This window comes from Diceros bicornis, chromosome 8 (assembly GCF_020826845.1).
Source record: "Diceros bicornis minor isolate mBicDic1 chromosome 8, mDicBic1.mat.cur, whole genome shotgun sequence".
Taxonomy (NCBI): Eukaryota; Metazoa; Chordata; class Mammalia; order Perissodactyla; family Rhinocerotidae; genus Diceros; species Diceros bicornis.
Genome location: NC_080747.1, coordinates 4193396 through 4210386, shown reverse-complemented (window position 1 = coordinate 4210386; position 16991 = coordinate 4193396). Strand labels below are relative to the sequence as shown.

Here is a 16991-nt window from a genome sequence, read left to right as displayed (position 1 = left end):
GGGGTGGGAGTGGAGAACGGAGGTCGCCAGTCCGGGGCCACCGGGGTGCCGAGCAGCCCCGCGCGGCGTCCGCGCCGCCCCTGACCCGCGCTCTGACCGCAGGTACCGGAAGGTGGTGTCCGACGTGTGCGAGGGCGGCGTGGACCCGCGGCGGAGGCCGGCGCAGCTGCAGTGCCCGCTCGCGCCGCCCCGGGGCCTGCGCGTCAGCCTGCGCGGCGAGGCGGTGGCCGTGCGCCCCGGCGAGGACGTGCTGTTCGCGGTGCGGCAGGAGCGGGTGAGCGGGGCCCGAGTGCGGGGGCGGCGGCCCGGAGCCGAGGCCTGTGGTCTCCCCAGCTGCGGGCGCCGCGGGGCCGGGGCCGGATCGCCCCCACCCCCAGGCCAGGCGCCCTGCGACGTGAGGGAGGAGGACGCGGGGGACAGCAGAGCGGCGCCAGGAGCACGCCGGAGCGGCCGGCTCGGCGGAGGGAGTGTGCGCGCGCGTGTGTGCGGGTGTGCGCGGATGTGCGCGGATGTGCGGGTGTGTGCACGTGTGTGTGCGTGCGCGCGCGTGTGTACGTGTGTGCGCGGATGTGCGGGTGTGTGCGCGGACGTGCGGGTGTGTGCACGTGTGTGTGCGTGCGTGTGTGTATGCGCGCGGGTGTGTGCGCTGTGCGCGCGGGTGTGTGCGCGCGCGTGTGCGCGTGTGTGTTTACTGGACGGTGACGTCACGTAGACTCACTCCTGGGGGGGAGGTAACATTTTTTAACTTTCAATTATATTGATTTAGTTAATTTGGAATCTTAAGACAAGCAGAAAGTTAAAAAAAACCTGTTACAGGAAAGACAAACACCACATGATTTCACTCATATGTGGAAGATAAATGAACATATGGATAAAGAGAACAGGTTGGTGGTTACAAGAGGGGAAGAGGATGTGGGGAGGGCCAAAGCGGTAAAGGGGGGCACATATGTATGGTGACGGATAAAAACTAGGCTATTAGTGGTGAGCACCATGCAGTCTATACAGAAACTGATATATAACCATGTACACCTGAAATTACACAATGTTATAAACCATTATGGCCTCAATAAAATAATTGGGAAAAAAACCCTGTTACTTATAATCTCACAATCAAAGACAAATCCTGTAGATAGATAATAGATAGATAGATGGTAGATAGAGATCGTACATACATACATGACATATAGATACAGATACAGGTGGATGGATACAGATAGTGTGTGTGTACGTATACACACATAAATATATAGAGATATAAATTTCCTCCCAGTCTCCTAGTCTTTCTCTTTTTTCTCTAGTACAAGTGTTAAGTTTTCTTCTGATTTTAAAAATAATATATACTCATTGTAGACCATTTGAAAAACACATAAAAATATCAAGAATACAAATATCACCAGAGCTCCTGTTCCCCCAAGGTAGCAACTGTTAATTTTTTCTGTGTGACCACCTGTGCTTTATTTAGAAGATGTCCTTCAAAATATGGCGCCAAGGTGGGGCACAGTGATGACAACCAAGGTCTCTGGTGTTGGAAAGCAGGGACTCTGGTCTGGTGCAAACAGGGAAACTGAGGCCACAGAGGATACAGAGCTGTACGTGTGAGCGCCCGCCTGTCGTGATTTCTTGGTCCCTCCCCCAGCCTCACAGGGTGTCCTCCTGTCACCTCTCCTTACAGCTGGGGAAACCGAGGCTCAGACACATGCAGTCACTCGCCCAAGGCCACACAGTAAGAGGAGACAGAGCTGGCATTGGGTCCCAGGCCTGGGGACTCCACCTGGACAGCGCCTGGTCCACAACCCCCAGACCTGAGCCAGTCCTTGGGTGGGCTCCACGTCCCTCCTGACCCCTTTCTCTGTGCCGACTGAGCCTGGCCTGAGATTCTCACTTCAGCCTGACAGCCCTGGGGTGGGGTGGGGCGCCTCTGTTCACAGCAGTGTCTTGGGTGGCAGGAGGACGAAGCCCCCTGCACCGCCTGGGGCCCCCTGGACCCTCAGAGTGGACCCAGCTGCTGCCCCTGAGTTCCAGGACAGATTTCCAGGAAAAATGGTCATCTGCTGCCCCCTAGAGCCTGGAATCTCAGCCGCTCTGTCACATCTGTGGATTCTCCAGCTGGACTGAAGAGGGGACAGGCCTGTCAGCCCCACCACTCCAGGGGGCCAGGACCCTGACTGCGGCAGGCACGGGACTGGGTCGGCCGGAGGTGAGGGAGCCACCGGAAGATGCTCTTGGACGAGAGAGGCCTCCCATGCACACTGCCGTCCAGAAGAGAACTGGTGTCCTCATCAAAGCCTTGGGGAAGAAGCATGGTAGTGCAGGGCGAGGGAGGGTACACACACTGTGCACACTCACACACATCTATACACTGATACACATACAGTCACACCCTCACACATAGGCTAGGCCGGGCGTGGAAATAGCACTGGAGTGAGAGGGGCCCAGGTTCTGTAAATATCTAAGAATTAAAAATAAGATGTGATAGAGAACCCGGAAACAGACCCACATGAACAGGCCCGCTGATTCCGACACGGGAGCAAAACCATCTCATGGGGGGAGGATGATCTTCAGCAAATGAGCATCCAATGAAAACAAACCTCGACCCGAACCTCACCCCTGATATCAGCTCAGTGTGGACCACAGATTTAAATGGAAAACGGAAAACTAGAAGTCTTTTAGAAAAAAGATAGGAGAAGATATTTGGGATCTGGGGCTGGGCACAGAATTCTTAGGGTTGACACCAAAAGCACCGTCCATAAAGGAAATTTGAGAAACTGGACTTTGTGAAAATTAGACACTCTTGCTGTCTGAAGGACCCTTCTAAGAGGATGAAAAGGCAAACTACGGAGGAAATGTTTACAAACCATATCTCCAACAAGGACTGGTTCCTATAATATGTAAAGAACTCTCAGAACTCAACTGTTAAGTAAACAAACAATCCAATTAGAAAATGGGTGAAAGATGAAGAAACTTTTCATCGAAGAGGATGTTCAAATGGCAGATAAGCAGATGAAACGGTGCTCAACATCATTACCCACTAGGGAAATGCAAATTAAACCCACGATGCATCACTACACACCTGGGAGAATGGCTAAAATGAAAAATAGTGACACCACCAAATGCCGGGAGGATGCAGAAAAACTGGATCCTTTATGTGTGCTGCTGGGAATGGAAAATGGTGCAGCCACCCTGGAAAACAGTTGGGCAGTTGCTTAAAAGACGAAACATGCAGTTACCACAGAACTCCGCAGTTGCACTCCTGGGCAAATTTATCCCACAGAAATGAGGACTTATGTTCACACAAAAACCTGTACACGAGTGTGCACAGCAGCTTTCTTCGTAATAGCAGAAACCGGAAACAACCCGGATGTCCTTCGAGGGGGAAGTGGTGAAACAAGCCGTGGTCCATCCATACCGTGGATGCTGCTCTGCAAGGAAGAGGAAGCGATTATTGATGCACACCGTGACCTGGGTGACTCACTTGAATCACGCTGACTGAAGCAAGCCAGTCCCGACGATTCCATGCTGTCTGATCTTGGTGACAGGGCAGTCTCGAGAGGACAGAGTTATGGACATGCAGAACAGTAGTGGCCAGGGAGTTGGGTGTGGTGGGGCGGCGGCTGTGGCTGTTGAAGGGCAGCCCGTGTCACGTGGTGACAGGCTCTTCCTTTCTCCTCTTTGCACTCCCTGTTTTCTCCACGTTGAGAATGTACTACTTTCCTGATTAGCAAGAAGGGGACAAGTTATTTTAACTGAGTACAACGTTTCAATAGTTAAATGTGCATCAGTCTGGCCACTGGTGGGCAGGGACACGGGCCCCAGAGGAAGGGTGTGGCTCCCTGCCCAAGGCAAAGCCACCATCCCAACTGCAGTCAGAGGCGCCTTCCGCTCCCCAGGATGCAGCGCAGAAAACCCCTCCATCCCGGGAGCAAGTCGGACTGGAGACCTCCCTCCCCTGCACCCCATGAGGCCTTTACACCCACAGAGCTCGGACGGTGAGCCGGCCCACCGAGTTCTGGATTCACAGAGCCTCCGTCTTCTAACCCGTCAAGTGGGGGCAGCACACCCCCTCACGCGTCAGGTTCCTGAGGCTGTGGGAACAAGTGCTCACACATGGGGGCTCAAAACAGCCAGGTCTCTCCTCTCACGGTCGGGAGCCCAGAAGTCTGAAATCCAGGCCTCAGCAGGGCCCAGCTCCCTCCGGGGCTCGAGGGCAGGGTCCTTCCCTGTCTCTTCAGCTTCTGGGGGCCCCGGTGCTCCTGGGCGTGTGGCCGCATTGCCCCAGTCTCTGCCTCCGTCTTCACTCGGCCTCCTCCCCACTGTCTCAAATCTCCCTGTCCTTTCTCAGGACGCCAGTCGTGGGATTAGGGCCCTTCCTGCTCCAGTGCGGCCTCATCTTAACTAATTCCATCTGCAGAGACCCTACTTCCAAATAAGGTCACCTTCTGAGGTTCCAGGTGGACGCGAATTCCAGGGTGGGGACACTATTGAACCCATGATACCACAATCGTGGAGAAAGTTAAATGAACGTAATTTATGTAAAAGTGTCCTATCAATTTGTGAGGGTTGGCAGGTGTAAAGGAAGAGGATTGTTCAGTGGTTCGTGATGGTCCTGTTCCCTCCTTGATTGCTAGGAAATGGTTTTCTGGGTGTTCCTTTTGGGGATGGGTGGCGGGAAGGGATGACAGGGGAGAGGGAGAGAGGAAGGGAGAGACGATATGAGACTGAATATGAGAACTCTTTCTTGCTATAAAATTGAAAAAGTTATTGTTCCCCCGACTCAATTTCCCACAACTCTGAGGAAAATATGGTTATTTGAAGGTGGATGCCCGCGGCGGGGATGTCCCCGGGGCCGTAAGCAGCTCGGGCAGCTGATGAAGGGTGGGAAGGGGCAGCGGTTGGAGGGAGCTCCTCTGTGCCCGGGCTCGTGCGTCCCAACCTCGCCCGCGTAGGGCACCGCGTAGAACGAGAGAAAAGTACAGCTCAGGAACCACAGTGTGACAGGGAGAAGCAGTGTTTTGTTTCCTGGGAGATGTTGGAGTCCTCGTGTTCATCGCCTTCCTAGTCCCGTTTCTGAAGCCGTCCAGCACGTGCGAGGCCCCTTCTCACCCTCGGGGCTCCTGGCGTAGGCCTCGGGGGTCTCCCGGGCCCCACCCCCGGCCCCTCCCCCCCCCCACGGCTGGGTGATGGTTCTAGAATGTCAACCTGGCCCCCCCAACCCTCCTGGGTCTCCACAGCTCTTGGCCACGTCTGCCTTCCTCAGCCCGGCTCTCCAGGCTGGAGCCCCGAGGGCAGAACCCGGTCTGCTGGCCTGGGGTCCCCAGGCCCACGGCTTTTGAGGAAAGGAGTGAGGGCGTGAATGAGGGAGTGAGCCACCGCTGGCCCGCAGCTTCGCACCCCGCTCCTAAGTGGCCTCGTGGTGTTGCCCGCAGGGCGATGTCCTGACCACCAAGTACCAGGTGGACCTCGGGGACGGCTTCAAGGCCGTGTACGTGAACCTCACCTTGACAGGGGAGCCCATCCGGCACCGCTACGAGAGCCCCGGCATCTACCGTGTGTCCGTCCGGGCGGAGAACACGGCGGGGCACGACGAGGCCGTGCTCTTTGTCCAGGTCAACTGTAAGTCCCTGCCCCTGTGAGGCCGAGCGTCACTCCCTGTGACCGAGAGAACCTGGTCCTTGGGGAAGTGCAGGGAGGCCCTCGGGCTGCTGCAGGTCCCTGTCTTCAGGATGGCGAGCCCAAGGGCAGGGAGGCGGGCAGGCTGGGCTCAAGTCCACACTGCCGGTGGTCTGCACAGCAGTAGGGTTGGTGGTGGTTGTGGTGGTGGTGATGGTGATAGTGGTGGTGGTAATAATGGCGGTGATAATGGTAGTGGTGGTGATGGTGGTGGTGATGATGATCGTGGTCGTAGTGATGGTGATGGTGGTGGAGGTCGTGGTGATGGTGTTGGCGGTGGTGATAATGAAGTTGATGGTGACAGTGACCAATAAGCAGCCTCTGAAATGCCCAGTGCCTTGATGCCCTCTGACCCCTGCCCGTGTTCCGGACCCTGCAGCCCCCCTGCAGGCCCTCTACCTCGAAGTGGTTCCTGTCGTTGGCATCAACCAGGAGGTGAACCTCACGGCCGTGCTGCTGCCTTCGAACCCCAACCTCACCGTCTTCTACTGGTGGATCGGCAACAGCCTGCAGGTTCGCTGCCCCGGACGCTCCAGGCCCCTCCTTCCCACCGGCTCCCAGCCGGGGTGGAGAGGGGGATGGGACACTGGCCTGGGTACTGGGCAGGAGGACACAGTGTGTGCCACACCACCCCTTCCTCCCGCCCTGAGCATCTGCTCGGGGCCAGCCGTGTCCGAGTGTGGTGGACACAGATGAATTGGACCAGACTCTGCCTTTTCCCCTGGGAAAGAGATGTGAACAGAGTAGGTGACCTGAGTTAGGGTGTGACAAGTGTCACAGGAAGGGGGCAGGGGAGGTGTCCAAGGGCTCCAGGAGAGATGAGGCCCTTTTGTAGTCTAGGGAGGGGGTGGCCAGAGAAGGCTTCACAGAGGAGGGGTCACTGGGGCCGGACCAGATCTCAGGAGCCTCACTCAGAGCCCGCAGACAGGATGCCTGGCGGGAGGTCCCGAGGGCCTTTTCAAGGCTGCCCATCCGTGAGCTGGGGTGGCCTCAGGACCCAGAGTGGCAGCCTTCACTTGTTCAGCAGACTGCAGCCCTGCACCCCCAAGCAGGAAGCCCCCCAAACAGCAGCTGAGGGCCAGACACAGAGGCCCGGGCGGGGAGGGGCTGTGGGCTCTGGAGGCTTCCCTGGGTAGGGAGGGTTGAGGAAGGGGCTCGGGTGCTGAGTTTGCACGCATCTCAGCTCGGCCACTGCCAGCAGTTCGGTGACCACACCTCCCCAAGCCTCTGTCACCCCTCTGCGACGTCTGAGGTAGCATTGTCCCCCAATCCTGATGAGCGTGCCCCCCCCCAGGGGGCTGCTGAGCTGGGCGCTGGGGTCCGGGGAGGAAGGCGCGGCGGCTCTCACAACGGCGCGGCAGAGCGTGGGGCTGGGCGATGAACTGGGGTCGTGCCTGGAGGCCCGGCCGGCTGCCGTGTTAGGCCGTCTGAGGCGTCCACACCGGAGGCAGGGGCTCGGGCCGGCGTCTGCAAGGCCTTGTGTCCATGCCATGTGCTGTCTCTGGGGCCCCCCAGTGCTGCCCCCACTTCCTCAAGAGAGCGAGGGGGCGAGAAGTTCCCAGGGTGGCCCTGACCCCCTCTGTGCCCCTGCAGCCCTTGCTCTCCCTGGACAACTCAGTGGCGACGCGGTTCTCGGCCCCGGGGGACGTGCGCGTGACGGTGCAGGCCGCCTGCGGGAACTCCGTGCTGCAGGACTCCAGGGTGGTCCGCGTGCTGGGTGAGTCCCCCGGGGACGGGCCGCACGCCCTCTCCTGCTCACCCTGTCCAGGGGCCGGGCAGCGTGGGGAGCGTAAGCCACGTGTCCTGGTCACCCGGGGAGGCCCCGGGCTGGGGAGGGGAGCCCGCCAACGCAGCGCTCCCCCGACTCACTGGCCTCAGTTTCCCCACCTATAGAATAAACACCAACGACTCCCGGTGTCTCAGGAGCTCACACAGCACAAGTGAGGGTGTGGGTGAGGGACTGACCAGGTCACCCCCCAGTGACGGAGCCGGGACTGGGCACCGGGCCTGCCTGCCTCCCAGGCACCTGTGCCCTCACGCCCTGCGGTCATCCGAGGTTGTCACAGGGTTATATTTTAAAGTAAGAGGACTCGCCTTACAGAGTTTGTCAAGACTCCTGTTGTGAATTGTGTCCCATTTATCTGTGCTCACAGGGGGCTCTGAGCCCCTCATGGGAGACGTTTACAGTAGAAAATTAGTCCTAAGACTAATTAGAAGAGACCCCCCCACCCCAGCATGCTGTTGCCCTCATCGTCACACCAGTAAAAACTCATTTTGCTTTAAGAACAGCCTCTCCTGTGGACAGCAGCCATCAGTTAAATATTTAGTGGGATGGCCCTGGGCCGTTCCTTCATTCACAAATGTGTGCCCCAGGCCCTGATCCCGAGCTCTGAGACAGTCCTCACCACCCCGCTGTAAGGTGTTGAGTTCAGCTCACAGAGCACTCGTCCCTTGAGCGGCTCACCCCTGCAAAGCCTCCTCCCACTTTACAAGAGAGGAAACCAAGGCTCGGAAGGGCAATGGAGAGATTACAGGGGGCTCTGAGGCCCCTGGGGTGGGGCTTCTCAGCATCGCGTTTCATTCCTGTGGCTCTAGAGCAGGCCTCCGAGTCAGGGACCCTGGGAAATGAGAGAAAGATGGCGAGTCTCTGCTCTCAAGGGACTCTTACTCTGGTGGGGGGACCAGCCCGGTCAAAGTCCATGGATCCCTGGGGGATGGAAGGCCAACCTTGTGGGGTGCGTATGTCCTTGTGAGTTAACAGGGCAGGCTCGGCACATGCCAGGCCGTCCCTCCAGGTCAGGACGGCTGTCTTCATTACCATCTTTGTCATTATTGTTGTCATTGTTATTAGATGTCAGCCAGTGAAGTGGGCCCTGCCCACGACAGCTGTTGGCACACAAGGTGGGATCTTGTTTTCCAAAAGTGGGCCACAGGATCCAACCCAGGGGCAGTCTCAGACCACCCAAGATGCGTGCCCCACCTCCCTGGAGGGAGCACAGCCGGGGTGGCCAGGGCTGATCAGCTCTCCCGTCTGCCTCTGTCCAGATCAATTTCAGGTGGTGCCTCTGCACTTTTCCAAGGACCTGGACGCACACAACCCCAACACCCCTGAGTGGAGAGAGGACGTCGGCCTGGTGGTCACCCGGCTCCTCTCCAAGGTGCCCCCAGCCCACCCATCCCAGAGCCTCCCCAGCACCTGTGGGTGCCCCAGAGAAGCCGGGGCCCCCAGGAAGGTTGGGGCTGCCCCACAGTCATGACACTCTGGCCCTCAGGCCGCCTTGCCGAGATGCCTGGAAGCCAGCTAGGGCCTGCTGCCCTGGCTCAGGGGCCGTGCAGCTGGCGTGTCACCCTGCAGGGGACGGACAGGACTGCATCCTCCGTCACAGCTAGTGAGCACCGGCTGTTTCCATAAGACACAGTTGCTGTCCCCCAAAGGCCCAGAATCTCTTTAAAGTGATCTATTTGCTGAGTTCCTCTTCTGGGCCAGACACTGGAGACAGAGAGAAGACTGACCGTGGTCATTACCCTCAGGGAGCTCACAGAGAGCAGATGAAGGCAGTGCATCAGCGGGCAAAGGACACTCAAGGCCCTGGCCCCCCAGTGAGAGAAAGACCAGCCCCCTAGAGTCATCCAGGCTGAGGCCCACTCTAACCATGCCTTCCCTCAGCCCATTAAAAATGCTAGTGATATTGTCCTGGGCGTTGAAGGATGGTTAGGAGTTTGCCAGATGAATGTGGATGCAGTGGGACTTCGGGAGGCAGAGGGGCCCCTGTGAGCTGAGCTCTATGGGTTGAGGGAGTTGTATGGTCAGGAGCCCTGGCATGTGGGAGGACATTAGCAAGGGAGGGGCCTGCTCAGTGTGGTCACAGTGTGAGGCATGGGCCAGAGGGGCAGGCCTGGCTGAGGAGGCCGGTGTGGGGTTCGGAGGGCTGAGGGACCAGGAGAGCTGGCTACAGGCGCCAGAGCATTCGGGGGCCATCCCCGTGGTGTACAGGGGTCAGCAATGGCATGCAGGACAGATGGCCAGGACATGGAAGGGCCAAGAGGGGAGAGAGGGTGTTCCTGGGGGCCCCGGGGTGTGGCAGGGACAGAGAAGGCACGCGGATCAGAGCGGCTCATCTGCGTCCCGCAGGAGACCGGCATCCCTGAGGAGCTGCTGGTGACCGTGGTAAAGCCGGGGCTGCCCACCTTGGCCGACCTGCACGTGCTCCTGCCCCCTCCCAGGCCCACGAGGAAGAGGAGCCTCACGAGTGACAAGGTGTGTCCTGTGCCGGCAGACCCGGGTCTGCGCCCTGCGGGAGGTGGCATTCACAGCAAGCCCCAAATTTCAGTGGCTCCTCATCGCGTGAAGGCTCATTTCTCACCAGTCGCGGTCCGACTTGGGCGGCTGGCCCTCCCCTACCTGTGGCCTCATGCTCTGGGACTCCCGTGGACCCCAAGGTCTCTGTGGGAGGGTAGGGGGACGGCGGCACCGGGGCTGGACCGCCTCCCAGGGGGACACGTGCCACCTCCTCTCCCGTTTCATCGGCTGGAGCTGGTCCCACCGTCCCAACCTACCTGCTGGGGCGCCGAGCATGCGGGTGAACAGGGTCCAGGGACACCGGACACGGGCTTCAGGACAGAGTGAAGTCAGCCCCATCCAGTTAGCAAACGTCTTTATCACAGGACAACTTCCAAATATTAGCCCTCATGGAGGGGACAGAAGCCCTGCCACGTGACGGGCATGGGATGGGGACTCAGAGCTGAATCGGGGGCTCTTCCCGCCCTCGAGGGTGGCTGTGACCCTTTAAAGAAACAGACAACGCCTACTGCTGACGAGGGTGTGGAGGAATGGAACCCCGTGCGCTGCCGGGGGGTTGTAAAGTGTGGAAACAGTCCAGCAGTTCCTCAGAAAGTGAAGCACAGAGGTACCACGTGACTCCGCAGCTCCACCCCCAGGGGTGTGCCCAAGAGAACTGAAAACGTACGTCCTACAAAACTGGTACACAAGCGTTCATAGCAGCACCGTTCACAGCAGCCCCAACATGGAGACAGCCCAGATGCCCATCCACAGATGAATGAACAGAATGTGGTCGATCCAGACAGTGGAGTATTATTCAGCCATAAAAAGGAGTGCAGCACTGACACGCTACAACGTGGATGAACCTTGACAGCGTTATCCTAAGTGACAGAAGCCAGCACAGAAGGTCACATAGTGTATGGTTCCATTTATGTGAAATGTCTCGAAGAGGCAAATCCATAAGGACAGAAAGCAGATGAGCGGTTGCCAGGGGCTGGGGGAGGGGCAGCGGGGAGTGACTGCTAACAGGTACGGGGCTTCCTTTTGGGATGATAGAAATGTTCTGGAATTAGATGGTGGTGATGGTTGCACAACTTTGGGGATATACTAAAAACCATTGAATTGTACAATTTAAAAAAGTCAGTATCTCGAAAGATGAATCAGAACCTCACCTAACGTCTAGACTGGTCATGGAGACAGATGCTCAGCCGGCGGTCTGGAAAGAGTGACCGGCGCTGAGGCAGGGGTACCGCACAGGCCCACAGCAGCCCCATGGGGTGGGTGGTGGTACCCCATTTTACAGACGGGGAAGCGAGGCTTGGTGAGGGCCCCCGTCAGGAAGGGCGGAGAGGGCGTGGGGCCTCGTCACCATGGCTGCAGAGCCGTACTCCTAGCCACTCCAGGCTGCCTCCATGTGGACGTGTATCTGACCCGCAGCATCTCCCAAAGGGCGTCCACATCCACACCTGGGGTCTCCAGACCTGCCCAGCCCCAGCCCCTGCCCGCGCGGAGTCTCCAGGGTGGACAGTGGCGGGCCGAGAGCGATCACGCTCATGTGTCAGACAAGGACCTGAGAGCAGAGGGGCACCACAGCTCGGGGAGGGCCGCGGGAGCCCAGCTGCCTGCCGCCAGGGCGCGGGGGACCTCACCCCCTCGGGGCGCAGAGCACCCGCCCGCCCATGGCTCCCGCCGTGGAGAGGAAATGAGCTAATTCAGGTGCAGGCGCTTAAGAGCCGAGTTGGAATGCAAGGAGGCGAGAGACAGAGGGGAACCCCGGAAAATTCCCAGCCCTGGCGACCCAGAAACATGGGGACGCGTGTGGGCGAGAGGCAGCCACGTCTCCAAGTCGGACTCCTGGGGAGACGGCTGAGGGAGTGACTGATGGACGCACAGGACGCCGGGAGGAACGAGAGCCCTACTTCGTGCCGGGCGCCCTGCCAGCACCTCATGTGTTTGTCACTGTCACACGGATCCTGAAGGAATGGAAGTGTGCCCGTGGTCCGTGAGGCTGGCCGCCCTCGGCCCGCCGTCCTCTCCAGCCCAGCCGCCCACCCCCACCCACCCCACCATCCAGCGACATCACCTCCGGGGATTGCCCTCCCCCAGGAGCAGGGTCACCTGTCCTGTCCCTGTCTCCTCCTCTTCTTGGTCTTCCACCTCCGAGAAGCCCTCCCTGACCACTGCTGGGATTGGGGCCTCCTGGAGCCCCCCGTGTTTCCCCGACTTTACCACAGTCTGTGGTCTGACTAAAACAGGAGCTCTTCAAGAACAGGCCGGTCTGAGTTTTTGTCGCATTAGAGGTTACTGGTGAAAGCCGGCTGGTATGCTAGTATTCCTGCATTTTTTTTTTTTTTTTTACTGAGGAAGATTGGTCCTGAGCTAACATCTGTGCCCATCTTCTTCTACTTTGTATGTGGGATGCCGCCTCAGCATGGCTTCATAAGCAATGCATAGGTCCAAGCCCGGGATCTGAACCTGCGAACCCCGGGGTGCTGAAGCAGAGCACCCGAACTTAACCACCGTGCCACCAGGCTGGCCCCCAGTATTCCCATTTTACAGACTTGGAGACTGAAGCTCAGAGAGGCTGAGTGGCCCTCCCCCACCCCATGGCACCGGAGGGTCAGAGCGGCCCTCTGCCCGCTCTCCTGCCCCTCTGGTGGGTACCGGCAGACCCCTCCTCACTGTCCCCCTGTGCTTTCAGAGACTCACAGCCATCCGGCAGGTGCTGAGCGCACAGAAGATCAGCTTCCTCCTGCGGGGCGGGGTCCGCGTCCTGGTGTCCGTGAGGGACACAGACACAGGTGAGAGGCCAGGAGCCTCCTGGGCCTGGCCTGGGCCCCCCTGCGGGGAGCGGTGGGCATGTGTCCAGGCCCCTGAGAACAGGGGGTGGGGGCGAGGGGCCCTGCACCTGCCGCCCGCTCCCCCTGGCTGGGAGGTCGCCTTGGCCCCTCCGAGTCAAGGGCCTCGCTCTCGTCTCCAGAGATGCCACACGGGGCTCTGACTGTAGTTTACGTGGACATTTGGGGTCTCAGATGACCTCCGCCCCCGGCCCACCATGGGACTGTCCTCTCTGGGGCAGAATCCGTGCAGAAGCTGAAGACCTTCTCTCATCCCTGTGAAGACGTGCCCACGGGGAGACGGGGTTCACCCCAGGGCAGCGTGAACATGGACAGGGGTTCTGTCCACTTTCCGGAAGGAAGGACCCGGGCAGCCTTTACACAGCGGGAGGCCCGGGGCCCAGGGGGCGGGGTCCCTCCGAGGTCCAGAGCGTGAGCTCCTTGTCCTGCCCGCCCCTCTCAGCCGCACCGGAGAGCCTGCCAGGCAGGATGACCCACCTTCCCTTGCAGGGAGGCCAGACGCGCCCAGGCCCCCGCTGGGGACAGGCGTGCCCCACGCTGACCGCTGACGGGCTGCTTTGCTTGCAGATTCTCAGAGGCTGGGAGGAGGTGGCGGCTACTGGGCGGTGGCGGTCCTCTTTGTCATCGGACTCTTTGCGGTGGGAGCCTTCATCCTCTACAAGTTCAAAAGGCAAGGCCGCCTCCCTCCCTCCCTCCGCAGGCCGGGCTGATGGCGGGGCTGTGGGCTGAGACCTAAGGGCGGGGCCTGGGCAGGTTGTGAGTTTGCGCCTGCGATGGGCTGCAGGGGGAGGGTGCTCTTCTAGACCCACTCCCCGGTTCTGAAACCCCTCGGTCTTGGAGGGAGACAGCTCACAACCCAAGGAGCATCTTCCACCCCATCCTTCTCTCTGCTCACCCACCCTCAGAGGGAGGCCTCTGCCCATTTTACAGAAGAGGATACCAGGCTCAGAGAGGTTAGGTAACGTGCCCAAGGCTGCACAGCTGGGAATCAAGGAGCGGGGAGCTGCCCAGGCCTGTCCCTCTGTCCCATGCTTCCTGCAGCTCTCGTCTGTCCCTTCCCTCGGCAAGTGTGACTGAGAGCCCGGCGTGCGGGGGCTCCGCTGGGAGAGGGCTCCAGGGTCCAGAGGAGGAGGGACTGGGCGGGGACATTCGCGGGTGGGCGTGGGCAGGGGCCTTCTGCTGAGGCTGGTGGGTCTGGAGTCTGCACCCAGCTGGACTCTGGACCTGGGAACCAGCAAAATCACCAAGAGGTGTCAGCAGACGTGTTTCCTGCAAAACGGAGCTTTGAGATTTGACCCCATGTTTCTCCCCATCTTGCTGGTTCAGCTCCAGTGGCCTCAGGGTCTCCCTGGTCAGAGTCGCCCTTGGGGACAGTCCGAAGATACAGTTCACCCTTTCCTTTGTGCCCGTCTGATGCCAAGGGTCCGTCATCCAGCCCCACCCTTGCCCAGGCCCTGGACCCACCTGACGCCTCTCCAGACCCCTCCCCACCGTCCTTTACGCACCTTTGGTCTTTAAGTGGTGGTTATGTACACACCCTTCGTCCTCTGTGTGGGACACTGGTCCAGGTGCTGGGGACACAGCACTGGCCGAGGCAGATGTGGTTCCTGCCCTCGGGGAGCTGTGTTGTGGCTGGGAACATGTCCAGCAGCTTGTCACCTGCCTTGTGATTCTGTTCCAACTGAAGGGCCTGCCTGCAGTGCTCTGAGAGTGTGTAACAGGGACCTGAGCTGGTCTGGAGAGTCTGGGAGGACTTCCTGGAGGAGTTGATTTCTGAGTGGGGATCCTGAAGGATGAGTAGGAGTTTGCTGAGCAGTGAGGCTGGAGCAGGGCCCAGGCTGTGGCCTCTCTTGATTTCAAAACTTGTAGAGGCACTGGCTTCTGGACAGGTCCGCCTGGGTGTCCCACAGGCACCTCAAATTCAAATCAAACTCAGCATCCTTGCTCCCAAGAGCCCCTCCTGGGTGAAGGACCAGCCCTCTGCCAGGCGTCCAGGCCAAGAATGCCACCTCCTTCCCATCTGCCCTCTCCCCTCAGCCGGGAACATCGCCTGATCCCCACAGCCCCCTGGAAGTGGGATTCGTCACAGCCAGGAAGTGGCATCGGGGCCCAGGATTTCTGGTACTAAAGCCAGGTCCCCTCCCTGCCCTGAACTCAGAGCAGGTTCAAGTTAGTGTGGACAGAACCCTAGGGGCGGTCACCCCGGTGCTTGCTCTGGGCCGGGGATTGACTGGGCCTGGGCAGAGGCATCCCCCTCGCTGGCCGAGGCCCCCCGGGCCCCCTGAGCAGCCGTGTCCTCAGATGGATGACAGGTGCCTTGACCTTCCGGAGACGGGGTCACACTCCCTCTGCCCCACGGCATTTCTGGATCGCCTTCCATGGCCGGGCTGGGTTTCTTCTGTCTGCTGGAGGGCTGCTGACGCCCTTATTCTGGGGGGCAGGGTGTCCATTTGAAGAGCCTGTTCTCAGCCCCAAGGCTCTGCCACCTCCTCCCACCCCTGACGTGCCTGGTGCCAGCCCTGGGGCTGCACAGCCACACGGTGTCGGGCTGACTCCCAACACGGGACAACGGAGGCGCAGGAAGCGGGGACCGCATTTACCCGGAAACACAGGCCCGCCCCCGCCCCCAGGGAGGGGCTTCCCGGCTCGCCGTCCCCTCGCTCTCTCCTCATGCTGTTCAAAGTGCTGCCTATTCAGTTCCCTCAAAAAAAGCTGTGGAGGTGTGGCCGTGCCAGGTGGAAGCCCACCTCAGGGCCTTGGCTTCCTCCCCTGTGGAATGGGCATGCCGTTCCCCAGGGGGTGCTGGGAGCCAGGGTCCTGTCAGCCCCTCTCTCAGCCGTCAGGTGTCAGGGGAGCCCGGGGTCCCGGGTGTTTGCAGAGATTAAACGAAAAAGGAGAGGCTTCCAGCCGTCTCCACCGCCTCTGCGTCTCTGCCCTCCGCGCCCTTCACCCTGAGCGCACGGCCATGGCCGAGCTGTGGGAGGCCCAGCACGCGGCAGGGGCCGTCAGCCTCAAAGGCTGGCCGCGGACCTGCCCTGCCCCTGACCAGCTCTGGCTCGGGCCAGTCGCTGCTCCTCCCTGAGCCTCAGTTTCCTCATCTGTCAAAAGTGGGGGATGGGCAAAGGGATGAAGGAGGACGGGGAGGAGGGGGAGGAGGGGAGGAGGAAGAAGAATAGGGAGGAAGAAGGATAGGGAGGAAGAGGGAGGAGGGGAGGAAGAGGAAGGGAGGAAGAGGAGGAGGAGGGGGAGGAGGAAGATTGGGAGGAGGGGGAGGGGGAGGAGGAGGACCACCCGCTCCTGCAGGCAGTCTCCTTTGCCCCTGTCCCTCGTTACCCCGATGCGTTTACTTGAGACCTTCTGAAAACAGCCCAGCGTGGACCTGGCTCTCACAGGGCACCGGCTGCGAGTGTCTTGAGAGGCAGAACGAGAGAACGGGTTAGACGCCTGAGTCAGAGCCGTGCTGGAGGCCGGTGGCTGGGCTCTCCCGCCCCTTCCTCTTTCCCCCTGGACCTCAGTTTGGGCGCAAATGCTTACTGAGGCTTTCTCCAAGCACTGGAGAAACGCGATGGCGGTGGGAATTGCCTGGGGAGCAGAAGGCAGGCTTGGCCGGTTCAGCCTGGGAAAGGATGGAATTCGGGTCTCTTTAAATTACATCCTTCAGCCCCCCTGAGGGACAGATTGCGGTTTCCACAAAGCTCTCCGGATTTACCGCACACGGTGGAAAGGGTCCAGCAGGGGCGTGCCAGCCTGATACCCAGAGGAGGGGAGGGGGAGGGAGGAGGAGGAGGGGAGGATCTGGAGTGAGGCCCAGAAGGTGCCCCAAAGAGAGGCGAGGGTGTAGGTGGCCGGCCGGTGCCTGGCACACGAAGGGCTTCTTACTGAATCAATCATGCCTTTGGTGGGGAGGGGTTGCCATGGAAACAGTGGAGCACAGTTACGGGGTCCAGTGTGTTCCCCAGAGTGGGTCCCCCCGGGAGGAGAGCAGACTTGAGCCAGGCAGCAGAGAGATGCTCGTCCACCCACAGCCGTCCAAGGTTAAGCCCGCAGCGGCCTGTGGGAGCCAGGGAGACGGGCTCCATTCCCGGCCGGTGTCTCGGTCAGTGTGGGCTGGGCTCAGCTGCCGTGACAAACAGCCCCAAGGTCTCAGGCTCACAGCCACCGAGGTTTATTTCCCTTTGTCTCTATGA

At 59.9% G+C, this 16991-nt stretch overlaps 1 protein-coding gene across 1 annotated transcript in view; it reads left to right on the top strand.

Annotated features, from left to right (window-relative positions):
- Positions 1-16991, top strand: part of SORCS2 (sortilin related VPS10 domain containing receptor 2) — a 516528-nt gene that overhangs the window by 492403 nt on the left and 7134 nt on the right. Inside the window, 8 exon segments of the mRNA XM_058546667.1 lie at positions 103-274; positions 5424-5610; positions 6047-6180; positions 7261-7384; positions 8713-8825; positions 9800-9925; positions 12648-12747; positions 13372-13474. Coding sequence (XP_058402650.1) covers positions 103-274; positions 5424-5610; positions 6047-6180; positions 7261-7384; positions 8713-8825; positions 9800-9925; positions 12648-12747; positions 13372-13474 — 1059 coding nt within the window.